The 27981-nt window shown below is 54.9% G+C and overlaps 2 protein-coding genes across 10 annotated transcripts in view; both read right to left on the bottom strand.

Moving 5' to 3' along the window:
• LOC142923385 (mitogen-activated protein kinase 1-like) overlaps window positions 1–27981 on the bottom strand; it is a 64079-nt gene that overhangs the window by 10675 nt on the left and 25423 nt on the right. For all 9 annotated transcript variants that reach the window (XR_012940712.1, XR_012940714.1, XR_012940713.1 and 6 more), the window contains exons 4-8: window positions 19009–19198; window positions 16024–16140; window positions 11944–12058; window positions 10684–10815; window positions 4843–4952 (exon numbers count right to left, since the gene is read on the bottom strand). Coding sequence is in view for 2 of the 9 variants with exons in the window: in XM_076064472.1 (XP_075920587.1) it covers window positions 4843–4952; window positions 10684–10815; window positions 11944–12058; window positions 16024–16140; window positions 19009–19198 (664 nt within the window). In the remaining 7 variants the exon portion in view is untranslated. The remainder of the gene's footprint in view (window positions 1–4842; window positions 4953–10683; window positions 10816–11943; window positions 12059–16023; window positions 16141–19008; window positions 19199–27981) is intronic.
• The window catches only part of LOC142923397 (uncharacterized), a 38496-nt gene continuing 25565 nt past the window's right edge, over window positions 15051–27981 (bottom strand). The window contains exon 3 of the mRNA XM_076064485.1: window positions 15051–15707. The gene's annotated coding sequence lies outside the window, so the exon portion shown is untranslated. The remainder of the gene's footprint in view (window positions 15708–27981) is intronic.

Below are 27981 nucleotides of genomic sequence, written 5' to 3'. Positions count from 1 at the left end.
CGTCTTTAAGTGACTGCTGCTGCTGCTGCTGAACAGATAAACACAAACACGTGAGCAAGAGAACACGTCTTTAAGTGACTGCTGCTGCTGCAAAACAGATAAACACAAACACGTGAACAAGAGAACACGTCTTTAAGTGACTGCTGCTACACGCCAAACAGATAAACACAAACACGTGAACAAGAGAACACGTCTTTAAGTGACTGCTGCTGCTGCAAAACAGATAAACACAAACACGTGAGCAAGAGAACACGTCTTTAAGTGACTGCTGCTGCTGCTGAACAGATAAACACAAACACGTGAGCAAGAGAACACGTCTTTAAGTGACTGCTGCTGCAAAACAGATAAACACAAACACGTGAACAAGAGAACACGTCTTTAAGTGACTGCTGCTGCTGCAAAACAGACAAACACAAACACGTGAACAAGAGAACACGTCTTTAAGTGACTGCTGCTGCTGCAAAACAGATAAACACAAACACGTGAGCAAGAGAACACGTCTTTAAGTGACTGCTGCAAAACAGACAAACACAAACACGTGAGCAAGAGAACACGTCTTTAAGTGACTGCTGCTGCTGCAAAACAGATAAACACAAACACGTGAGCAAGAGAACACGTCTTTAAGTGACTGCTGCAAAACAGACAAACACAAACACGTGAGCAAGAGAACACGTCTTTAAGTGACTGCTGCTGCTGCTGCTACGCGCAAAACAGATACATCCTGGGGATGGGGGTGGGAAAGAAAAATCAGCAAAAGTCTTCCAGGAAAAGCCACCCAAGCATCAACGGCGCGTGCAACAATCCCAGAGGGATGCGAGTTAAACAATAAAATAATAAAAATATAAAACAGTAAAATTATTATTCTTGGTTCTTTGGGTAAAGTCACCACCACGTAGAAGGGAAACAATAAAATAATAAAAATATAAAACAATAAAATTATTATTCTTGGTTCTTTCGGTAAAGTCACTACCACGTTAGAAGGGAAACAATAAAATAATAAAAATATAAAACAATAAAATTATTATTCTTGGTTCTTTGGGTAAAGTCACCATCACGTAGAAGGGAAACAATAAAATAATAAAAATATAAAACAATAAAATTATTATTCTTGGTTCTTTCGGTAAAGTCACCACCACGTTAGAAGGGAAACAATAAAATAATAAAAATATAAATCAATACAATTCTCACGACGTTTCGACTGCAACACAAGCAATCATCATCAGGTGTGACAACCACAGCAAGAATTTTTTTAAAAAAAATTCTTGATGCTGATACTACAACTGATGATACTATTACTGATACTACTACTACTCATGATACTACTATTGATGATGATAGTACTACTGATGATGATACTACCACTGATGATACTACTACTGGTGATACTACTACTGATACTACTGATGATAATACCACTGATGATACTACTACTGATGATGCTACTACTGATGATAATATTATTGATGATACTACTACTGATGATACTACTACTGATGATACTACCACTGATACTACTACTGATGATGATACTACTACTGATGATAATACCACTGATGATACTACTACTGATGATGCTACTACTGATGATAATATTATTGATGATACTACTACTGATGATACTACCACTGATGATACTACCACTGATACTACTACTGATGATGATACTACTACTGATGATGCTACTACTGATGATACTACTATTGATGATACTACTACTGATGATACTACCACTGATGATACTACTACTGATGATACTACTACTGATGATGATACTACTACTGATGATGCTACTACTGATGATACTACTATTGATGATACTACTACTGATGATACTACCACTGATGATACTACTACTGATGATACTACTACTGATGATACTACTACTACTGATGATACTACTGATGATACTACTACTGATGATACTACTGATGATACTACTACTGATGATGATACTACCACTGATGATACTACCACTGATGATACTACTACTGATGATACTACTGATGATGATACTACTACTGGTGATACTACTACTGATACTACTACTGATGATGATACTACTACTGATGATAATACCACTGATGATACTACTACTGATGATGCTACTACTGATGATACTACTATTGATGATACTACTACTGATGATACTACCACTGATGATACTACTACTGATGATACTACTACTGATGATGATGATACTACTACTGATGATGATACTACCACTGATGATACTACCACTGATGATACTACTGATGATACTACTACTGATGATAATATTACTGATGATACTTCTACTGATGATACTACCACTGATGATACTACCACTGATGATACTACTACTGATACTACTACTGATACTACTACTACTGATGCTACTACTGCTGATGCTACTACTGCTGATGATACTACTACTGATGCTACTACTGCTGATGCTACTACTACTGATGCTACTACTGCTGATGATAATATTACTGATGATACAACCACTGATACTACTACTGATGATACTACTATTGATGATACTACTACTGATGATAATATTACTGATGATACTACTATTGATGCTACTACTGATGCTACTACTACTGATGCTACTACTGCTGATGATACTACCGCTGATGCTACTACTACTGATGCTACTACTGCTGATACTACTGATGCTACTACTACTGATGATACTACCACTGATACTACTACTACTGATGATACTACTACTGATAATACTACTACTGATGCTACTACTACTGATGCTACTACTGCTGATGATACTACTACTGATGCTACTACTACTGATACTACTACTACTGATGCTACTACTGCTGATGCTACTACTGCTGATGATACTACTGCTGATGCTACTACTGCTGATGATAATATTACTGATGATACAACCACTGATACTACTACTGATGATACTACTACTGATGATACTACTACTGATGATAATATTACTGATGCTACTACTACTGATGATACTACTACTGATGATACTACTACTGATGATACTACTGCTGATGCTACTACTACTGATGATACTACTACTGATGATACAACCACTGATACTACTACTGATGCTACTACTACTGATGATAATATTACTGATGCTACTACTACTGATACTACTACTGATACTACTACTACTGATGCTACTACTGCTGATGATACTACTGCTGATGATACTACTACTGATGCTACTACTGCTGATGATAATATTACTGATGATACTACCACTGATACTACTACTGATGATACTACTACTGATGATAATATTACTGATGATACTACCGCTGATGCTACTACTACTGATGCTACTACTGCTGATACTACTACTGATGCTACTACTGCTGATGCTACTACTGCTGATACTACTACTACTGATGATACTACCACTGATACTACTACTACTGATGATACTACTACTGATACTACTACTACTGATGCTACTACTACTGATGCTACTACTGCTGATGATACTACTACTGATGCTACTACTACTGATACTACTACTACTGATGCTACTACTGCTGATGCTACTACTGCTGATGATACTACTACTGATGCTACTACTGCTGATGCTACTACTACTGATGCTACTACTGCTGATGATAATATTACTGATGCTACTACTACTGATGATACTACTACTGATGATACTACTACTGATGATAGTATTACTGATGATACTACTGCTGATGATACTACTGCTGATGCTACTACTACTGATGATAATATTACTGATGATACAACCACTGATACTACTACTGATGATACTACTATTGATGATACTACTACTGATGATAATATTACTGATGCTACTACTACTGATGCTACTACTGATGCTACTACTACTGATGCTACTACTGCTGATGATACTACTACTGATGATACTACTGATGCTACTACTGCTGATGATAATATTACTGATGATACTACCACTGATACTACTACTGATGATACTACTATTGATGATACTACTACTGATGATAATATTACTGATGCTACTACTACTGATGCTACTACTGATGCTACTACTACTGATGCTACTACTGCTGATGATACTACTACTGATGATACTACTGATGCTACTACTGCTGATGATAATATTACTGATGATACTACCACTGATACTATTACTGATGATACTACTACTGATGATAATATTACTGATGATACTACCGCTGATGCTACTACTACTGATGCTACTACTGCTGATACTACTACTGATGCTACTACTGCTGATGCTACTACTGCTGATACTACTACTACTGATGATACTACCACTGATACTACTACTACTGATGATACTACTACTGATACTACTACTACTGATGATACTACCACTGATACTACTACTACTACTGATGATACTACTACTGATGCTACTACTACTGATGCTACTACTACTGATGCTACTACTACTGATGCTACTACTGCTGATGATACTACTACTGATGCTACTACTACTGATGATAATATTACTGATGATACTACTACTGATGATAATATTACTGATGATACTACTGCTGATGCTACTACTGCTGATGCTACTACTACTGATGCTACTACTGATGATACTACTACTGATGATACTACTACTGATGCTACTACTGCTGATGCTACTACTGCTGATACTACTACTACTGATGATACTACCACTGATACTACTACTGCTGATGATACTACTACTGATGATACTACTACTACTGATGCTACTACTGATGATACTACTACTGATGATACTACTGCTGATACTACTACTACTGATGATACTACTGCTGATGCTACTACTACTGACGACGATGACGATGTTGACGACGTTGATGCCGTTGATGCTGTGGCCACCTCATCAGTAGGATCGTAGTACTGCTGCAGGTAAGGGTGCTCAAGGGCTTTCTCCACGGAGATCCGCTGGTCGGGGTTGAACGCCAGCATCTTGTCCAGCAAGTCCAGCGCTGTGACACACGGAGAGACACCACTCCTCCTCATCGTCATACCACTCATCGTCATACCACTCATCGTCATACCACTCATACCACTCATCATACCACTCATCATACCACTCATTGTCATACCACTCAGTATCATACCACTCATACCACTCCTCATCATACCACTCATCATACCACTCCTCATCTTCATACCACTCATCGTCATACCACTCATCATCATACCACTCATACCACTCATCATACCACTCATCGTCATACCACTCATCATCATACCACTCATCATCATACCACTCATACCACTCCTCATCATACCACTCGTCATGCCACTCCTCATCGTCATACCACTCATCGTCATACCACTCATCGTCATACCACTCATCGTCATACCACTCATCGTCATACCACTCATCGTCATACCACTCCTCATCATACCACTCATCATCATACCACTCCTCGTCATACCACTCATCATCATACCACTCATCGTCAAACCACTCATCATCATACCACTCATCATCATCATACCACTCCTCATCGTCATACCACTCATCGTCATACCACTCATCGTCATACCACTCATCATAATACCGCTCATCGTCATACCACTCATCGTCATACCACTCTTCGTCATACCACTCTTCATCATACCACTCTTCATCATACCACTCTTCATCATACCACTCTTCATCATACCACTCATCATCATACCACTCATCATCATACCGCTCATCATCATACCGCTCATCATCATACCACTCATCACACCACTCATCATACCACCCATACCAATCGTCATACCAATCAGCATACCACTCATCATACCAATCATCATATAACTCATCATACCACTCATCCCACCAAACATCATACCAATCATACCACTCATACCAATCATCATACCACTCCTACTCCTCATCTCCCTCCCCCCCCCCCCCCCGTGTCTCTCCCCCCGTGTCTCTCTCCCCCGTGTCTCTCCCCCCGTGTCTCTCTCCCCCGTGTCTCTCCCCCCGTGTCTCTCCCCCCGTGTCTCTCCCCGTGTCTCTCTCCCCATGTCTCTCTCCCCGTGTCTCTCCCCCCGTGTCTCTCCCCGTGTCTCTCTCCCCATGTCTCTCTCCCCGTGTCTCTCCCCCCTGTGTCTCTCCCCCCGTGTCTCTCCCCCCGTGTCTCCCCCCGTGTCTCCCCCCGTGTCTCCCCGTGTCTCTCCCCCCGTGTCTCTCCCCCCGTGTCTCTCCCCCCGTGTCTCTCCCGTGTCTCTCCCCCCGTGTCTCCCCCGTGTCTTTCCCCCGTGTCTCCCCCCCCCCGTGTCTCTCCCCCCGTGTCTCTCCCCCCCCCCCCGTGTCTCTCCCCCCGTGTCTCTCCCCCCGTGTCTCTCCCCACCGTGTCTCTCCCCCCGTGTCTCTCTCCCCGTGTCTCTCCCCCCGTGTCTATCCCCCCGTGTCTCTCCCCCCGTGTCTCTCCCCCCGTGTCTCTCCCCCGTGTCTCTCCCCCCGTGTCTCTCCCCCCGTGTCTCTCCCCCCGTGTCTACCCCCGTGTCTCTCCCCCCGTGTCTCTCCCCCGTGTCTCTCACCGTGTCTCCCCCGTGTCTCTCCCCCGTGTCTCCCCCGTGTCTCCCCACGTGTCTCCCCACGTGTCTCTCCCCCCGTGTCTCTCCCCTGTGTCTCTCCCCCCGTGTCTCTCTCCCCGTGTCTCTCCCCCCCCCCGTGTCTCTCCCCCCCCCCCGTGTCTCTCCCCCCGTGTCTCTCTCCACCGTGTCTCTCCCCCCGTGTCTCTCCCCCCGTGTCTCTCCCCCCGTGTCTCTCCCCCCGTGTCTCTCCCCCCGTGTCTCTCCCCCGTGTCTCTCACCGTGTCTCCCCCGTGTCTCTCCCCCGTGTCTCCCCCGTGTCTCCCCACGTGTCTCCCCACGTGTCTCTCCCCCCGTGTCTCTCTCCCCGTGTCTCCCCCGTGTCTCCCCCCGTGTCTCTCCCCGTGTCTCTCCCCACCGTGTCTCTCTCCCCGTGTCTCTCTCCCCCGTGTCTCCCCCCGTGTCTCCCCCCCCGTGTCTCGCCATGTGTCTCTCCCCCCGTGTCTCCCCCCCCCGTGTCTCTCCCCCGTGTCTCCCCCGTGTCTCTCCCCCGTGTCTCTCCCCCGTGTCTCTCCCCCCGTGTCTCTCTCTCCCCCCCGTGTCTCTCCCACCCCCCCGTGTCTCTCCCCCCGTGTCTCTCTCCCCGTGTCTCTCCCCCCGTGTCTCTCCCCCCGTGTCTCTCCCCACGTGTCTCTCCCCCCGTGTCTCTCTCCCCCGTGTCTCCCCCCGTGTCTCCCCCCGTGTCTCCCCACGTGTCTCCCCGTGTCTCTCCCCCGTGTCTCCCCCGTGTCTCTCCCCCCGTGTCTCTCCCGTGTCTCTCCCCCCATGTCTCCCCCGTGTCTCCCCCGTGTCTCTCCCCCGTGTCTCCCCCCCCCCCGTGTCTCTCCCCCCGTGTCTCTCCCCCCCCGTGTCTCTCCCCCCGTGTCTCTCCCCCCGTGTCTCTCCCCCCCGTCTCTCCCCCCGTGTCTCTCCCCGTGTCTCTCCCCCCGTGTCTCTCTCCCCGTGTCTCTCCCCCCGTGTCTCTCCCCCCGTGTCTCTCCCCCCGTGTCTCTCCCCCGTGTCTCTCCCCCCGTGTCTCTCCCCCCGTGTCTCTCCTCCCGTGTCTCCCCCCGTGTCTCTCCCCCACGTGTCTACCCCCATGTCTCTCCCCCCGTGTCTCTCCCCCCGTGTCTCTCCCCCGTGTCTCTCCCCGTGTCTCCCCCGTGTCTCTCCCCCATGTCTCTCCCCCCGTGTCTCTCTCCCCCGTGTCTCTCTCCCCCGTGTCTCTCCCCCGGTGTCTCTCCCCCCGTGTCTCTCCCCCGTGTCTCTCCCCCCGTGTCTCTCCCCGTGTCTCTCCCCCGTGTCTCTCCCCCGTGTCTCTCCCCCGTGTCTCTCCCCCCCGTGTCTCTCCCCCCCCGTGTCTCTCCCTGTGTCTCTCCCCCGTGTCTCTCCCCCCCGTGCCTCTCCCCCGTGTCTCTCCCCGTGTCTCCCCCGTGTCTCTCCCCGTGTCTCCCCCGTGTCTCTCCCCGTGTCTCCCCCGTGTCTCTCCCCGTGTCTCCCCCCCCCGTGTCTCTCTCCCTGTGTCTCCCCCCCGTGTCTCTCCCCGTGTCTCTCCGCCCCCCCCGTGTCTCTCCCCCGTGTCTCTCCCCCCGTGTCTCTCCCCCCCCGTGTCTCTCCCCCGTGTCTCTCTCCCCGTGTCTCTCCCCCGCCCCGTGTCTCTCCCCCCCCCCGTGTCTCCCCGTGTCTCCCCCCCCCGTGTCTCTCCCCCCCCGTGTCTCTCCCCATGTCTCCCCCCGTGTCTCTCCCCCCATGTCTCTCCCCCGTGTCTCTCCCCCCGTGTCTCTCCCCCCGTGTCTCTCCCCGTGTCTCGCCCCCGTGTCTCTCCCCCGTGTCTCTCCCCCGTGTCTCTCCCCCCGTGTCTCTCCCCCCCCCGTGTCTCTCCCTGTGTCTCTCCCCCGTGTCTCTCCCCCCCGTGTCTCTCCCCCGTGTCTCTCCCTGTGTCTCCTCCGTGTCTCTCCCCGTGTCTCCCCCGTGTCTCTCTCCCCGTGTCTCCCCCGTGTCTCTCCCCGTGTCTCTCCCCGTGTCTCTCCCCGTGTCTCTCCCCGTGCCTCCCCCCCGTGTCTCCTCCCGTGTCTCTCCCCTGTGTCTCCCCCGTATCTCTCCCCCCGTGTCTCCCCCCGTGTCTCTCTCCCCCGTGTCTCTCTCCCCATGTCTCTCCCCGTGTCTCCTCCCGTGTCTCTCCCCCGTGTCTCTCTCCCCGTGTCTCCCCCGTGTCTCCCCCGTGTCTCCCCCCCGTGTCTCCCCCGTCTCTCTCCCCGTGTCTTCCCCGTGTCTCCCCCCCGTGTTTCTCTCCCCGTGTCTCCCCCCCGTGTCTCTCCCCGTGTCTCTCCCCGTGTCTCTCCCCGTGTCTCTCCCCCGTGTCTCCCCCGTATCTCTCCCCCCGTGTCTCCCCCCGTGTCTCTCTCCCCCGTGTCTCTCTCTCCGTGTCTCTCCCCGTGTCTCCCCCGTGTCTCCCCCGTGTCTCTCCGCCGTGTCTCTCCCCCCCGTGTCTCTCCCCCCCCCGTGTCTCTCCCCCGTGTCTCTCCCCCCCGTGTCTCTCCCCCGTGTCTCTCCCCGTGTCTCCCCCGTGTCTCTCCCCGTGTCTCCCCCGTGTCTCCCCCCCGTGTCTCTCTCCCTGTCTCCCCCCCGTGTCTCTCCCCCCGTGTCTCTCCGCCCCCCCCCGTGTCTCTCCCCCGTGTCTCTCCCCCCGTGTCTCTCCCCCCGTGTCTCTCCCCCGTGTCTCTCCCCCCGTGTCTCTCCCTGTGTCTCTCCCCCGTGTCTCTCCCCCGTGTCTCTTCCCCGTGTCTCTCCCCCCCGTGTCTCTCCCCCCCCGTGTCTCTCCCTGTGTCTCTCCCCCGTGTCTCTCCCCCCCGTGCCTCTCCCCCGTGTCTCTCCCCGTGTCTCCCCCGTGTCTCTCCCCGTGTCTCCCCCGTGTCTCTCCCCGTGTCTCCCCCGTGTCTCTCCCCGTGTCTCCCCCCCCCGTGTCTCTCTCCCTGTGTCTCCCCCCCGTGTCTCTCCCCGTGTCTCTCCGCCCCCCCCGTGTCTCTCCCCCGTGTCTCTCCCCCCGTGTCTCTCCCCCCCCGTGTCTCTCCCCCGTGTCTCTCTCCCCGTGTCTCTCCCCCCCCCCGTGTCTCCCCGTGTCTCCCCCCCCCCGTGTCTCTCCCCCCCCGTGTCTCTCCCCCGTGTCTCTCCCCCCGTGTCTCTCCCCGTGTCTCTCCCCCGTGTCTCTCCCCCGTGTCTCTCCCCCATGTCTCTCCCCCCCGTGTCTCTCCCCCCCCCGTGTCTCTCCCTGTGTCTCTCCCCCGTGTCTCTCCCCCCCGTGTCTCTCCCCCGTGTCTCTCCCCGTGTCTCCTCCGTGTCTCTCCCCGTGTCTCCCCCGTGTCTCTCTCCCCGTGTCTCCCCCGTGTCTCTCCCCGTGTCTCTCCCCGTGTCTCTCCCCGTGTCTCTCCCCGTGCCTCCCCCCCGTGTCTCCTCCCGTGTCTCTCCCCCGTGTCTCCCCCGTATCTCTCCCCCCGTGTCTCCCCCCGTGTCTCTCTCCCCCGTGTCTCTCTCCCCATGTCTCTCCCCGTGTCTCCCCCCGTGTCTCTCCCCCGTGTCTCTCTCCCCGTGTCTCCCCCGTGTCTCCCCCGTGTCTCCCCCCCGTGTCTCCCCCGTCTCTCTCCCCGTGTCTCCCCCGTGTCTCCCCCCCGTGTCTCTCTCCCCGTGTCTCCCCCCCGTGTCTCTCCCCGTGTCTCTCTCCCCGTCTCTCTCCCCGTGTCTCCCCCGTGTCTCCCCCCCGTGTCTCTCTCCCCGTGTCTCCCCCCCCCGTCTCTCCCCGTGTCTCTCTCCCCCGTGTCTCCCCCCGTGTCTCCCCCCCCGTGTCTCTCCCCCGTGTCTCTCCCCCCGTGTCTCTCTCCCCGTGTCTCCCCCGTGTCTCTCCCCCGTGTCTCCCCCCGTGTCTCCCCCGTGTCTCTCTCCCCATGTCTCTCCCCGTGTCTCTCCCCATGTCTCTCTCCCCATGTCTCTCCCCGTGTCTCTCCCCATGTCTCTCTCCCCGTGTCTCCCCCCGTGTCTCCCCCGTGTCTCTCTCCCCGTGTCTCCCCCATGTCTCTCCCCCGTGTCTCTCTCCCCCGTGTCTCTCCCCCGTGTCTCTCCCCGTGTCTCTCCCCGGGTTACCGTCCGCGCTAGCGCTGGGGTAAAGCTTCCTCCACTCGACCTTGGGCTTGCCAGGGAGGGACTGGATGTAGTTCCGGGCCTTGGGGTTCATGATGCAGCTCAGATCGCCGGCGGAGGGAGATCCCAGCACGGCTACAGTGGTGGGCGGGGGTGGTGGTGGGGGGGTGGTGGTGGGGGGGTGGTGGTGGGGGGGTGGGGGGGTGGTGGTGGGGGGTGGAGAGACACGGGGGGAGAGACACGGGGGGAGAGACACGGGGGAGAGAGACACGGGGAGAGAGACACGGGGAGAGAGACACGGGGAGAGAGACACGGGTGGAGAGAGACACGGGTGGAGAGACACGGGGGGGAGAGACACGGGGGGTGTTGGCTAGGGGGTGTTGGCTAGGGGGTGTTGGCTATGGGTGTTGGTTGGAGGGGTGTTGGCTAGGGGGTGTTGGCTAGGGGTGTTGGCTAGGGGGTGTTGGTTGGAGGGGTGTTGGCTAGGGGGTGTTGGTTGGAGGGGTGTTGGCTAGGGGGTGTTGGTTGGAGGGGTGTTGGCTAGGGGGTGTTGGTTGGAGGGGTGTTGGCTAGGGGGTGTTGGCTAGGGGGTGTTGGTTGGAGGGGTGTTGGCTAGGGGGGTGTTGGCTAGGGGGTGTTGGCTAGGGGGTGTTGGCTAGGGGTGTTGGCTGGGGGTGTTGGCTAGGGGGTGTTGGCTAGGGGGTGTTGGCCAGGGGGTGTTGGCCAGGGGGTGTTGGCTAGGGGGTGTTGGCCAGGGGGTGTTGGCCAGGGGGTGTTGGCTAGGGGGTGTTGGCCAGGGGGTGTTGGCCAGGGGGTGTTGGCTAGGGGGTGTTGGCTGGGGGGTGTTGGCTAGGGGGTGTTGGCCAGGGGGTGTTGGCCAGGGGGTGTTGGCCAGGGGTGTTGGCTAGGGGGTGTTGGCTAGGGGGTGTTGGCTGGGGGTGTTGGCTAGGGGGTGTTGGCTAGGGGGTGTTGGCTAGGGGGGTGTTGGCTAGGGGGTGTTGGCTGGGGGTGTTGGCTAGGGGGTGTTGGCTAGGGGGTGTTGGCTAGGGGGGTGTTGGCTAGGGGGTGTTGGCTAGGGGGTGTTGGCTAGGGGGTGTTGGCCAGGGGGTGTTGGCTGAGGGTGTTGGCTGGGGGTGTTTTGCCAGGGATGGAGTTTGCCGGGTGGAGTTTTGCCGGGGTGTTGGCTAGGGGGTGTTTTGCCAGGGGGTGTTTTGCCGGGTGGAGTTTGCCGGGTGGAGTTTGCCGGGGTGCCAGCGTGCTTACCGAGGATCTGGTTGAGCTGATCCAGGTAGTGTTTGCCGGGGAACAGCGGTTTGCCCCCAAACATCTCGGCCAGAATGCAGCCCACAGACCACGTGTCAATAGCCTTGCTGTAGCCCTGCCGTAGACACACAGAGCACGTGTCGGTGGTGGTGGTGGTGGTGGTGATGGTGGTGATGGTGGTGGTGGTGATGGTGGTGATGGTGGTGGTGGTGATGGTGGTGGTGATGGTGGTGGTGGTGGTGGTGATGGTGGTGGTGGTGGTGGTCGTGGTGGTGGTGGTGGTGATGGTGGTGATGGTGGCGGTGGTGGTGGTGGTGGTGGTGATGGTGGTGATGGTGGTGTCGGTGGTGTCAGTGGTGGTGGTGGTGTTGATGGTGGTGGTGATGGTGGTGGTGGTGATGGTGGTGGTGGTGGTGGTGATGGTGGTGGTGATGGTGGTCGTGGTGGTGGTGGTGGTGGTGATGGTGGTGATGGTGGCGGTGGTGGTGGTGGTGGTGGTGATGGCGGTGGTGGTGATGGTGGTGTCGGTGGTGTCAGTGGTGGTGGTGGTGATGGTGGTGGTGATGGTGGTGATGGTGGTGTCGGTGGTGTCAGTGGTGGTGGTGGTGTCGGTGGTGGTGATGGTGGTGATGGTGGCGGTGGTGGTGGTGGTGGTGATGGTGGTGGTGGTGATGGTGTTGTCGGTGGTGTCAGTGGTGGTGGTGGTGATGGTGGTGGTGGTGGTGGCGGTGGCGGCGGTGGTAGCGGTGGTGGCGGTGGTGGTGGTGGTGATGGCGGTGGTGGTGGTGATGGTGGCGGTGGTAGCGGTGGTGGTGATGGTGGTGGCGGTGGTGATGGTGGTGGTGATGGTGGTGGCGGTGGTGGTGGTGGTGGTGATGGTGGTGGTGATGGTGGTGATGGTGGTGGCGGTGGTGGTGATGGTGGTGGTGATGGTGGTGGCGGTGGTGGTGATGGTTGTGAAGCGTCTCTGTCTCTGTGTGTCTGTGCGTCTCTGTCTCTGTGTGTCTCTGTGTCTCTGTCTCTGTGTGTCTGTGTGTGTGTCTCTGTGTGTCTGTGTGTGTCTCTGTGTGTGTCTCTGTGTGTCTGTGTGTGTCTCTGTGTGTGTCTCTGTGTGTCTCTGTGTGTGTCTCTGTGTGTGTCTCTGTGTGTGTGTGTCTCTGTGTGTGTCTCTGTGTGTGTGTCTCTGTGTGTGTCTCTGTGTATGTCTCTGTGTGTCTCTGTGTGTGTCTCTGTGTGTGTCTCTGTGTGTCTCTGTGTGTGTCTCTGTGTGTGTCTGTGTGTGTGTCTCTGTGTGTGTCTCTGTGTGTCTCTGTGTGTCTCTGTGTGTGTCTCTGTGTGTGTCTGTGTGTGTGTCTGTGTGTGTCTCTGTGTGTCTCTGTGTGTGTCTCTGTGTGTGTCTGTGTGTGTCTCTGTGTGTCTCTGTGTGTCTCTGTGTGTGTCTCTGTGTGTGTGTCTGTGTGTCTCTGTGTATGTCTCTGTGTGTCTCTGTGTGTGTCTGTGTGTCTCTGTGTGTGTCTCTGTGTCTCTGTGTGTGTCTCTGTGTGTGTCTCTGTGTGTGTCTCTGTGTGTCTCTGTGTGTGTCTCTGTGTGTGTGTCTGTGTGTCTCTGTGTATGTCTCTGTGTGTCTCTGTGTGTGTCTGTGTGTCTCTGTGTGTGTCTCTGTGTGTGTCTCTGTGTGCGTCTCTGTGTGTCTCTGTGTGTGTCTCTGTGTGTGTCTGTGTGTCTCTGTGTGTGTCTGTGTGTGTGTCTCTGTGTGTGTCTGTGTGTGTGTCTGTGTGTGTCTCTGTGTGTCTCTGTGTGTGTGTGTGTCTCTGTGTGTGTGTCTCTGTGTGTGTGTCTCTGTGTGTGTCTCTGTGTGTGTCTGTGTGTCTGTGTGTGTGTGTCTCTGTGTGTCTGTGTGTGTGTGTCTCTGTGTATGTGTCTGTGTGTGTCTGTGTGTCTCTGTGTGTGTGTCTGTGTGTCTCTGTGTGTCTCTGTGTGTGTCTCTGTGTGTGTGTCTCTGTGTGTCTGTGTGTGTCTCTGTGTCTCTGTGTGTGTCTCTCTCTGTGTCTCTGTGTCTCTGTGTATCTCTGTCTCTGTGTGTGTCTCTGTGTCTCTGTGTCTCTGTCTCTGTGTGTGTATGTGTGTCTGTGTGTGTCTGTGTCTCTGTGTGTGTCTCTGTGTGTGTGTGTGTCTCTGTGTGTGTCTCTGTCTGTGTGTGTGTGTGTCTCTGTGTGTGTCTGTGTCTCTGTGTGTGTACCTTAGAGTTGAGCATCACTTCAGGGGCACGGTACCAGCGAGTCGCTACGTACTCCGTCAGGAACCGTGTGTGTGTCTCTGTGTGTGTCTGTCTCTGTGTGTGTGTCTCTGTGTGTGTGTCTCTGTGTGTCTCTGTGTGTGTCTCTGTGTGTGTCTCTGTGTGTGTCTCTGTGTGTGTCTGTGTCTCTGTCTCTGTGTGTGTCTGTGTGTGTCTCTGTGTGTCTCTGTGTGTGTCTCTGTCTGTGTGTGTCTCTGTGTGTGTGTCTCTGTACCTTAGAGTTGAGCATCACTTCAGGGGCACGGTAACAGCGGTCGCTACGTACTCCGTCAGGAACCCTGTCTGTGTCTGTGTGTGTGTCTCTGTGTGTCTGTGTGTGTCTCTGTGTCTCTGTCTCTGTGTGTCTCTGTGTGTGTCTCTGTGTGTGTCTCTGTGTGTCTCTGTGTGTGTCTCTGTGTGTGTCTCTGTCTGTGTCTCTGTGTGTGTCTCTGTGTGTGTCTGTGTGTCTGTGTGTGTGTCTGTGTGTCTCTGTGTGTACCTTAGAGTTGAGCATCACTTCGGGGGCACGGTACAGCGAGTCGCTACGTACTCCATCAGGAATCCCGTGTGTGTCTCTGTGTGTCTCTGTGTGTCTCTGTCTCTGTGTGTCTCTCTGTGTGTCTGTGTGTGTGTCTGTGTGTGTCTCTGTGTGTGTCTGTGTGTGTCTGTGTCTCTGTGTGTGTCTGTGTCTCTGTGTGTGTCTGTGTGTCTCTGTGTGGCTCTGTGTGTGTCTCTGTGTGTGTCTCTGTCTATGTCTCTGTGTGTGTCTCTGTGTGTGTCTGTGTGTCTGTGTGTGTGTCTGTGTGTCTCTGTGTGTACCTTAGAGTTGAGCATCACTTCAGGGGCACGGTACCAGCGAGTCGCTACGTACTCCGTCAGGAACCCCGTCTGTGTCTCTGTGTGTGTCTCTGTGTGTCTCTGTGTGTATCTGTGTGTCTCTGTGTGTGTCTGTGTGTCTCTGTGTGTACCTTAGAGTTGAGCATCACTTCAGGGGCACGGTACCAGCGAGTCGCTACGTACTCCGTCAGGAACCCTGTCTGTGTCTGTGTGTGTCTGTGTGTGTGTGTCTGTGTGTCTGTGTGTGTGTCTGTGTGTGTCTGTGTCTCTGTGTGTACCTTAGAGTTGAGCATCACTTCAGGGGCACGGTACCAGCGAGTCGCTACGTACTCCGTCAGGAACCCTGTCTGTGTCTCTGTGTGTGTCTCTGTGTGTCTCTGTGTGTCTCTGTGTGTCTCTGTGTGTGTCTGTGTGTCTGTGTGTACCTTAGAGTTGAGCATCACTTCAGGGGCACGGTACCAGCGAGTCGCTACGTACTCCGTCAGGAACCCTGTCTGTGTCTGTGTGTGTGTCTGTGTGTGTCTCTGTGTGTGTGTCTCTGTGTGTCTGTGTGTGTCTCTGTGTGTGTGTGTGTCTGTGTGTGTCTGTGTGTGTCTCTGTGTGTGTGTCTCTGTGTGTGTGTCTCTGTGTGTGTCTGTGTGTGTCTCTGTACCTTAGAGTTGAGCATCACTTCAGGGGCACGGTACCAGCGAGTCGCTACGTACTCCGTCAGGAACCCTGTCTGTGTCTGTGTGTGTGTCTGTGTGTGTCTCTGTGTGTGTGTCTCTGTGTGTGTCTGTGTGTGTCTGTGTGTCTCTCTGTGTGTCTCTGTACCTTAGAGTTGAGCATCACTTCGGGGGCACGGTACCAGCGAGTCGCTACGTACTCCGTCAGGAACCCTGTCTGTGTCTGTGTGTGTGTCTGTGTGTGTCTCTGTGTGTGTGTCTCTGTGTGTGTCTGTGTGTGTGTCTCTGTGTGTGTCTCTGTACCTTAGAGTTGAGCATCACTTCAGGGGCACGGTACCAGCGAGTCGCTACGTACTCCGTCAGGAATCCCGTGTGGTCGTGCTCTGGATCCGCCACCCTCGCCAGCCCAAAGTCACAGATCTGGAGACACGGCGGGGACATCACCGAGACACGGGGGGGAGACACGGAGACACACGGAGACACGGGGGGGACATCACCGAGACACGGGGGGGACATCACCGAGACACGGCGGGGACATCACCGAGACACGGGGGGGAGACACGGAGACACACGGAGACACGGGGGGGACATCACCGAGACACGGGGGGGACATCACCGAGACACGGGGGGATGGAGACACGGGGAGACACACGGAGACACGGGGAGACACACAGAGACACGGGGGGACACGGAGACACGCGGAGAGGAGGGGGTGAGGGGGGTGAGGGGGGTGAGGGGGGGGGGCGTCACGTGACGATACCGGTAAGTGACGGACGACTCTTACGTGTGTCTCCCCGTGTGTCTCCGTGTCTCCCCGTGTCTCACCGTGAGTGTCTCCCTGTGAGTGTCTCCCCGTGTCTCCCCGTGTCTCCCCGTGTCTCACCGTGAGTGTCTCCCTGTGAGTGTCTCCCCGTGTCTCCCCGTGTCTCCCCGTGTCTCCCCATGTCTCACCGTGTCTCACCGTGTCTCACCGTGAGTGTCTCCCCGTGTCTCCCCGTGTCTCCCCGTGTCTCCCCGTGTCTCTGTGTGTACCTTGAGGTCACAGGTTGTGTTGACTAGCAGGTTGGAGGGCTTGAGGTCCCGGTGAAGGACGATGGCCGAGTGGACGTACTTGAGTGTCTCCCCGTGTCTCCCCGTGTCTCCCCGTGTCTCCCCATGTCTCACCGTGTCTCACCGTGTCTCACCGTGTCTCCCCGTGTCTCCCCGTGTCTCCCCGTGTCTCTCCCCGTGTCTCCCCGTGTCTCCCCGTGCCTCCGCGTGTCTCCCCGTGTCTCCCCGTGTCTCCCCGTGTCTCACCGTGTCTCACCGTGTCTCCCCGTGTCTCCCCGTGAGTGTCTCCCCGTGTCTCTCCCCGTGTCTCCCCGTGTCTACCTTGAGGTCACAGGTAGTGTTGACTAGCAGGTTGGAGGGCTTGAGGTCCCGGTGAAGGACGTTGGCCGTGTGGACGTACTTGAGTGTCTAACCGTGTCTCCCCGTGAGTGTCTCCCCGTGTCTCTCCCCGTGTCTCCCCGTGTCTCCCCGTGTGTACCTTGAGGTCACAGGTAGTGTTGACTAGCAGGTTGGAGGGCTTGAGGTCCCGGTGAAGGACGTTGGCCGAGTGGACGTACTTGAGTGTCTAACCGTGTCTCCCCGTGAGTGTCTCCCCGTGTCTCTCCCCGTGTCTCCCCGTGTCTCCCCGTGTCTACCTTGAGGTCACAGGTAGTGTTGACTAGCAGGTTGGAGGGCTTGAGGTCCCGGTGAAGGACGTTGGCCGAGTGGACGTACTTGAGTGTCTCCCCGTGAGTGTCTCCCCGTGTCTCACCGTGTCTCACCGTGTCTCCCCGTGTCTCACCGTGTCTCCCGGTGAGTGTCTCCCCGTGTCTCTCCCCGTGTCTCCCCGTGTCTCCCCGTGTCTCCCCGTGTCTCCCCGTGTCTCCCCGTGTCTCCCCGTGTGTCTCTGTGTCTACCTTGAGGTCACAGGTAGTGTTGACTAGCAGGTTGGAGGGCTTGAGGTCCCGGTGAAGGACGTTGGCCGAGTGGACATACTTGAGTGTCTCACCGTGTCTCACCGTGAGTGTCTCCCCGTGTCTCTCCCCGTGTCTCCCCGTGTGTACCTTGAGGTCACAGGTTGTGTTGACTAGCAGGTTGGAGGGCTTGAGGTCCCGGTGAAGGACGTTGGCCGAGTGGACGTACTTGAGTGTCTCACAGTGAGTGTCTCACAGTGAGTGTCTCCCCGTGTCTCTCCCCGTGTCTCCCCGTGTCTCCCCGTGTCTACCTTGAGGTCACAGGTTGTGTTGACTAGCAGGTTGGAGGGCTTGAGGTCCCGGTGAAGGACGTTGGCCGAGTGGACGTACTTGAGTGTCTCACAGTGAGTGTCTCACCGTGTCTCCCCGTGTCTCTCCCCGTGTCTCCCCGTGTCTCCCCGTGTCTCCCCGTGTCTCCCCGTGTGTCTCCCCGTGTCTCCCCGTGTGTACCTTGAGGTCACAGGTTGTGTTGACTAGCAGGTTGGAGGGCTTGAGGTCCCGGTGAAGGACGTTGGCCGAGTGGACGTACTTGAGTGTCTCCCCGTGAGTGTCTCCCCGTGTCTCTCCCCGTGTCTCACCGTGTCTCCCCGTGTCTCCCCGTGTCTCCCCGTGTGTACCTTGAGGTCACAGGTAGTGTTGACTAGCAGGTTGGAGGGCTTGAGGTCCCGGTGAAGGACGTTGGCCGAGTGGACGTACTTGAGTGTCTCACCGTGTCTCCCCGTGTCTCACCGTGTCTCCCCGTGTCTCACCGTGTCTCACCGTGTCTACCTTGAGGTCACAGGTTGTGTTGACCAGCAGGTTGGAGGGCTTGAGGTCCCGGTGAAGGACGTTGGCCGAGTGGACGTACTTGAGTGTCTAACCGTGTCTCCCCGTGAGTGTCTCCCCGTGTCTCTCCCCGTGTCTCCCCGTGTCTCTCCCCGTGTCTCCCCGTGTGTCTCTGTGTCTACCTTGAGGTCACAGGTAGTGTTGACTAGCAGGTTGGAGGGCTTGAGGTCCCGGTGAAGGACGTTGGCCGAGTGGACGTACTTGAGTGTCTCCCCGTGAGTGTCTCCCCGTGTCTCTCCCCGTGTCTCTCCCCGTGTCTCCCCGTGTCTCCCCGTGTCTCCCCGTGTCTACCTTGAGGTCACAGGTAGTGTTGACTAGCAGGTTGGAGGGCTTGAGGTCCCGGTGAAGGACGTTGGCCGAGTGGACATACTTGAGTGTCTCCCCGTGTCTCCCCGTGTCTCCCCGTGTCTCCCCGTGTCTCCCCGTGTCTCCCCGTGTCTCCCCGTGTCTCCGTGTGTACCTTGAGGTCACAGGTAGTGTTGACTAGCAGGTTGGAGGGCTTGAGGTCCCGGTGAAGGACGTTGGCCGAGTGGACGTACTTGAGTCCCCGCAGCAGCTGGTACAGGAAGTAGCAGGCATGCTCCGCGCTCAGGCGCTGCGAGCGAAGCAACTTGTAGAGGTCCGTCTCCATCAGGTCCTGCACCATGTAGCTGCAGCGGCGGCGTGAGGTGGTGGTCACGTGGTGGTGGTGGTGGTCACGTGGTGGTGGAGGTGGTCACGGAGTCAAGGGCGTGGTGGTGGTAAGGTGGTGGTGGTAAGGTGGTGGTGGTGGTAAGGTGGTGGTCACGTGGTGGTGGTGGTCACGTGGTGGTGGTGGTGGAGGTGGTCACGGAGTCAAGGTCGTGGTGGTGGTAAGGTGGTGGTGGTGGTGGTAAGGTGGTGGTGGTAAGGTGGTGGTGGTAAGGTGGTGGTGGTGGTGGTGGTAAGGTGGTGGTAAGGTGGTGGTGGTAAGGTGGTGGTGGTAAGGTGGTGGTAAGGTGGTGGCGGTAAGGTGGTGGTAGTGGTGGTAAGGTGGTGGTGGTGGTAAGGTGGTGGTAAGGTGGTGGTGGTAAGGTGGTGGTGGTGGTGGTGGTAAGGTGGTGGTGGTGGTGGTAAGGTGGTGGTGGTAAGGTGGTGGTAAGGTGGTGGTGGTGGCGGTAAGGTGGTGGTAGTGGTGGTAGTGGTGGTAAGGTGGTGGTGGTGGTAAGGTGGTGGTGGTAAGGTGGTGGTGGTGGTGGTAAGGTGGTGGTGGTAAGGTGGTGGTGGTGGCGGTAAGGTGGTGGTAGTGGTGGTGATGGTGGTCACGGAGTTAAGGTGGTGGTGGTGGTAAAGGTGGTGGTGGTGATGGAGTTAAGGTGGTGGTGGTAAGGTGCTGGTGGTAAAGGTGGTGGTGGTGATGGAGTTAAGGTGGTGGTGGTAAAGGTGGTGGTGGTTCACGAGCCTCCTCCACGGAGGCCGATCTTGACACCGCTGGTACCAATTCCATCGCTAGACCAGCCCACTCACCCTTGCGTTAGACCCACCATAAACGTCGAAATCACCTCCGCTTGCAGGAGCCCCCTCGCTACATTTCCTCCTGCCTCAGCAGTCCGCCTGCTCTCTTGTTTCACCTGCAGACGGTGGCTCGTGTTGCTATCGAAAGGTCGTGGTCTCTTGGTTATTTTTCTACCTACGTGTGAATTCTTGCAGCCACGAACGCTTAAGATCAAGATCGGTACCGGTCATCGGCAAGTCCACTCAGCTCCAAATCCTCCTGTACCACGTCGCTCCATCGCTTCTCTAGCCCGAGTCACTCACTCACCCACTCACTCACCTACCCACGAAATCACTCACTCACTCACCCACTCATTCATTCACCCACTCATTCATTCACCCACCCACTCATTCATTCACCCACCCACTCATTCATTCACTCACCCACCCACTCACTTACCCACTCACTCACCCACTCACCCACTCACTCACCCACCTATTCATTCACCCACTCACCCACCCACTCATTCACTCAATCACTCACCCACTCACTCACTCACTAACCCACTCACTCACCCACTCACCCACTCACTCACTCACTAACCCACTCACTCACCCACTCACTAACCCACTCACCCTCTCACTCACCCACTCACCCACTCACTCACCCACTCATTCACCCACTCACCCACCCACTCATTCACTCACCCACTCACCCACTCACTAACCCACACACCCACTCACCCATCAACCCACTCCCTCACCCACCCACTCATTCATTCACTCACCCACTCACTCACTCACCCACTCATCAGCTCCATATCTCCTCTAGCCCATGACACTCACCTTAATATGGCAACAAAACTGAAACCTTTTTACGATGATTCATGTCTGCATTAACCACAATACCTGCAGTCAAAATGCAAACAAAAAACATACTTTGATAATATGATGATGCATTGTCCTTGAAACTGATTGGTCCACACCAAGGGACGGCTTTCTTTTGAGCCTCGACCCAATTGGTGCTCGACCAGATGACGCCAGAAGGCGTCACACAGCTCAAAGACAATGCCACTAATCAAAGTAATGAGGGCTCTGGGTGAACAGGGAATGGCTCAGACTCCCGGCCACGTAGTTTTACCCGGGCCTGCTCACCATCATGAAGGTCCTTAATGATCGTGAGCAGAGGGTCAGGGACTCAGAAAGCATGAAGAATAACCCAGAGCCCAGGCCTACTGAAACCGCATTGGGGCTCCGCAAGCCTCTCCTCAGCGTGCCTGGCAAGGCGATGTTGAATAATCCTTGCAAGGACCTTTCCTGCACACTGAGGAGTGAGATGCCCCTGTAGTTGTTACAGTCTGTGCGGTCCCCCTTCTTAAAGAGGGGGACCACCAGGGCATCCTTCCAATCCTGCGGGACCCGTCCAGTGGTCCAGACTGTTGTTATGATGTCATGTAGGGCAGTCTGTGCACAAATGCCACCCTCCCTCAGCATTTCGCTTGGAAGATCATCTCTGCCCGGTGCATTTCCTGGTCTCAGACTCCGGATCGCCTTCAGTACTTCCTCAACAGATGGCACCTCAGCCAGCCACTCACAGGGGGTGACTTCTTCCAATATTTGAGACACCGCAGCCTCAGCAGGGTCAACCCAATTTGTCCCACGATGTTTTCCAGGCCGAGGGATTTCCCCTCCCCCAGAACCTCACATAAATGCTCAGCAAATCTGCAAACCTGTTCCTGGGGGTCAGAGATTGGATCACCATTCTTTCCCCTAATGATGGAAATAGGTGTGGCGCTGCAGGTTACTTTTTTCATGGAGTTAAATAGAGATTTGTGATCGCGGGCCATTGAGGCAGGCTCCATCTCCTCAGCAACCCGCGACCACCACCCATCCTTGCAGCGCCTCACGGCTCTCCGAACCGCCGAGCGAAGGCTGCGGTAAGCCTCCTCATTCTCTGACGTGGGATTCTGTGAGCCGATGACAGTGGGCCTGTCGCTTTTTCTCAACCATCCTGAACACCTCCTCTGTCAGCCAGGGTCTCTGGGGAGGTCTGGACCGCATACCCAAAGCAGCCATTGCAGCTGCATGAGTCACAGTCCTAAACCTCGCCCATTTACCCTCGACATCAGGAGGAGTCGGGGACGATGCCAATCCCAGCCGCAAGCGATGATGAAATTCTCGCTTGCAACTTTCATCAGATAACTGAGACCAGGCCTCAATGGGTTTGAATGGGGTCCTGGGTGTACACCCACCACCGGAGTGGAAGAATGGCAGGCGCATCTTACAGATGACTAGTCGATGGTCAGAGGGCAGATCAGCTCCACGGTAGGTCCTGATGTCAAGGACATGGGCTCGCATTCGCTGGTCCATCACTATGTAGTCCAGCAGATGTTCTTGCTTGGACCCGGCATGCATCCATGATGTTGTGTGGATGCGCCGATGCCGGAACAGCGTGTTGGTAATTACAAGCCCATGGGCTGCACAAAAATCTAGCAGCCTCCTACCGTTGTTATTGAGCTGATCTGGCCCATGCCCTCCAATCACTCCAGACCAGACACGTACACACACACACACCCCTGTAAACATACATACAGACACACCTGTACCCAAACACACACCTGTACACACACACACCTGTACAAACACACTCACCTGTACACACACTCACCTGTACACACACACACACTCACCTGTACACACACACACACTCACCTGTACACACACACCTGTACACACACCTGTACACACTCACCTGTACACACACACACACTCACCTGTACACACACACACTCACCTGTACACACACACCTGTACACACACCTGTACACACACACTCGTACACACACTCTCACCTGTACACACACACCTGTACACACACCTGTACAAACACACACCTGTACACACACTCTCACCTGTACACACACACACCTGTACACACACCTGTACACACACTCTCACGTGTACACACACACACCTGTACACACACACCTGTACACACACTCACCTGTACACACACACATACCTGTACACACACACCTGTACACACACCTGTACACACACTCACCTGTACACACACTCTCACCTGTACACACACTCTCACCTGTACACACACACCTGTACACACACCTGTACACACACTCACCTGTACACACACACACTCTCACCTGTACACACACACACCTGTACACACACACTCACCTGTACACACACACATACCTGTACACACACCTGTACACACACTCTCACCTGTATACACACCTGTACACTCACCTGTACACACACACACACCTGTACACACACACCTGTACACACACACACCTGTACACACACACACACACCTGTACACATACTCTCACCTGTACACACACCTGTACACACACACACACCTGTACACACACACCTGTACACACACACCTGTACACACACTCTCACCTGTACACACACACACACACCTGTACACACACACACCTGTACACACACACCTGTACACACACACCTGTACACACACTCACCTGTACACACACACATACCTGTACACACACACCTGTACACACACCTGTACACACACTCACCTGTACACACACTCTCACCTGTACACACACTCTCACCTGTACACACACACCTGTACACACACCTGTACACACACTCACCTGTACACACACACACTCTCACCTGTACACACACACACCTGTACACACACACTCACCTGTACACACACATACCTGTACACACACCTGGACACACACACACACACCTGTACACACACTCTCACCTGTACACACACACACACACCTGTACAGACACACACCTGTACACACACTCTCACCTGTATACACACCTGTACACTCACCTGTACACACACACACCTGTACACACACACCTGTACACACACACACCTGTACACACACACACACCTGTACACACACTCTCACCTGTACACACACCTGTACACACACACACACCTGTACACACACACACACACCTGTACACACACTCTCACCTGTACACACACACACCTGTACACACACACCTGTACACACACACCTGTACACACACACACCTGTACACACACTCTCACCTGTACACACACACACCTGTACACACACACACCTGTACACACACACCTGTACACACACTCACCTGTACACACACACCTGTACACACACACCTGTACACACACACATACCTGTACAGACACACACCTGTACACACACTCTCACCTGTACACACACACCTGTACACACACACCTGTACACACACATACACCTGTACACACACTCTCACCTGTACACACACTCTCACCTGTACACACACACACCTGTACACACACTCTCACCTGTACACACACACACCTGTACACACACACCTGTACACACACACACCTGTACACACACACACCTGTACACACACACCTGTACACACACTCTCACCTGTACACACACATCTGTACACACACTCTCACCTGTACACACACACACACCTGCACACACACACACACCTGTACACACACTCTCACCTGTACACACACACACACCTGTACACACACACTCTCACCTGTACACACACACCTGTACACACACACTCTCACCTGTACACACACTCTCACCTGTACACACACTCTCACCTGTACACACACACACACCTGTACACACACACACACCTGTACACACACACACATACCTGTACACACACTCTCACCTGTACAGATAATTTCTCTCTCCACACAGGAATGTGAACCCAAGGGGTGATGGGGCCCCATGGGGATATTCACCCCCCCCCCCCTCATAATGTACACTACAGACAAAGGATCCCAGCAACGCCCAGGTAGCCTCTAACGGGCTGTAGGGGGCAAGTGCTGTTGGGGAACTCTGCAAGCGATTTGCTTATCACGCGGAGGGATAGCGGATCAGGCGAGCGGCTTATCAGAGACGCACAGAGACCCACAGAGACCCGCACGCATAGAGACCCACAGAGACCCACACTCATAGAGACCCACAGAGACCCACACTCATAGAGACCCACAGAGACCCACACTCATAGAGACCCACAGAGACCCACACTCATAGAGACCCACAGAGACCCACACTCACAGAGACCCACAGAGACCCACACTCACAGAGACCCACAGAGACCCACACTCCCAGAGACCCACAGAGACCCACACTCATAGAGACCCACAGAGACCCACACAAACAGAGACCCACAGAGACCCACACTAACAGAGACCCACAGAGACACACACTCACAGAGACCCACAGTCACAGAGACCCACAGAGACCCACACTCATAGAGACCCACAGAGACCCACACTCATAGAGACCCACACTCATAGAGACCCACACAGAGACCCACAGAGACCCACACTCATAGAGACCCACAGAGACCCACACTCACAGAGACCCACAGAGACACACACTCACAGAGACCCACACTAACAGAGACCCACAGACACCCATACTCACAGAGACCCACAGAGACCCACACTCACAGAGACCCACAGTCACAGAGACCCACAGAGACCCACACTCATAGAGACCCACAGAGACCCACACTCATAGAGACCCACACTCATAGAGACCCACACAGAGACCCACAGAGACCCACACTCATAGAGACCCACAGAGACCCACACTCACAGAGACCCACAGAGACCCACACTCATAGAGACCCACAGAGACCCACACTCATAGAGACCCACAGAGACCCGCACGCATAGAGACCCACAGAGACCCACACAAACAGAGACCCACAGAGACCCACACTCATAGAGACCCACAGAGACACACACTCACAGAGACCCACAGAGACCCACACTCAAAGAGACCCACAGAGACCCACACTCATAGAGACACACAGAGACCCACACTCATAGAGACCCACAGAGACCCACACTCACAGAGACCCACAGAGACCCACACTAACAGAGACCCACAGAGACCCACACTCACAGAGACCCACACTCTAAGAGACACACAGAGACCCACACTCACAGAGACCCACAGAGACCCACACTCATAGAGACCTACACTCATAGAGACACACAGAGACCCACACTCACAGAGACCCACAGAGACCCACACTCACAGAGACCCACACTCACAGAGACCCACAGAGACCCACACTCACAGAGACCCACAGAGACCCACACTCACAGAGACCCACAGAGACCCACACTCATAGAGACACACAGAGACCCACACTCATAGAGACCCACAGAGACCCACACTAACAGAGACCCACAGAGACCCACACTCACAGAGACCCACACTCTAAGAGACCCACACTCACAGAGACCCACAGAGACCCACACTAACAGAGACCCACACTAACAGAGACCCACACTCACAGAGACCCACACTCACAGAGACCCACAGAGACCCACACTCACAGAGACCCACAGAGACCCACACTAACAGAGACCCACAGAGACCCACACTAACAGAGACCCACAATAACAGAGACCCACCGTCAGGGTCCGGGGTCTAACCCACGACCTCTTGTAGACCAGGCGAGGTAGTCAACATCTCCTAGCCACTGTGGGTGTCAGGGTCTAACCCACGACCTCCTGTACACCAGGCGAGGTAGTCAACATCTCCTAGCCACTGTGGTGTCAGGGTGTAACCCACGACCTCCTGTAGACCAGGCGAGGTAGTCAACATCTCCTAGCCACTGTGGTGATGATGAGAGAGGTCACGGAACAGACCCAGCAGGTGCCATGGGTTGACTGCTGTGCCAGGCTAGGTGCAGGAGGAGGAGCACACGGAACAGACCCAGCAGGTGCCATGGGTTGACTGACTGAGATGACTGAGATGACTGGCTGATGCACCACCTGTGCCAACTTGCTGTGCTTTAGCCACCCGGCACTCCGCTCGTTGTTGTGAGCGTCGCTCCTCCGCCCTACGTTGTTGTTGGAGGGCGACTGCCTCCAACTGCCCAGTAGCCTCAAGGTGCACCTGGCCTGGCACTCAACCACCCACTCACTCACCCACCCACCCACTCACCCACCCACCCACTCACCCACCGACCCACTCATCCACCCACCCACTCATCCACCCACTCACCCACCCGCCCACTCACCCACCCACTCATCCACCCACTCACCCACCCACTCACTCACCTACTCACTCACCCACTCACCCACTCAACGACCCACCCACCCACTCATGTGGTGGCTGGGCATGCGGGCGACATGACCCAGCCAACGATGCCTCGCCTGCCAAAGGAGCTCACTGATGGGAATGTCACCCACTCACTCACCCACTCAACAACTCACTCAACCACTCACTCACCCACTCACTTAGCCACTCACCCACTCACCCACCCACTCACTCACCCACTCACTCACCCACCCACTCACCCACTCACTCACTCACCCACCCACTCAACCACTCACCCACTCACTCAACCACTCACCCACTCACTCACCCACCCACTCACACACTCACCCACCCATTAAACCACTCAACCACTCACCCAATCACTCACCCACCCACTCACACACTCACCCACCCATTAAACCACTCAACCACTCACCCACTCACTCACCCACCCACCCACTCACTCACTCACTCACCTACTCACCCACTCATCCACTCACTCACCCACCCACTCACTCACTCACCCACCCACCCACCCACTCACCCACCCACCTACTCACTCACCCACTCACTCACCCACTCACTCACCCACTCACCCACTCACTCACCCACTCAACCACTCACCCACTCACTCAACCACTCACCCACTCACTCATCCACCCACTCACACACTCACCCACCCATTAAACCACTCAACCACTCACCCACTCACTCACCCACTCACTCACTCACCTACTCACCCACTCATCCACTCACTCACCCACCCACTCACTCACTCACCCACCCACCCACCCACTCACTCACCCACCCACCTACTCACTCACCCACTCACTCACCCACTCACTCACCCACTCACTCACTCACCCACTCACTCACTCACCCAC

Source organism: Petromyzon marinus, unplaced genomic scaffold (genome assembly GCF_048934315.1).
Source record: "Petromyzon marinus isolate PM22_M1 ecotype Great Lakes invasive population unplaced genomic scaffold, UKy_Petmar_22M1.pri1.0 PM_Scaffold_48, whole genome shotgun sequence".
Taxonomy (NCBI): Eukaryota; Metazoa; Chordata; class Hyperoartia; order Petromyzontiformes; family Petromyzontidae; genus Petromyzon; species Petromyzon marinus.
Note: the sequence above shows the minus strand (reverse complement) of the source record. Positions and strands in the feature narration are given on the sequence as shown.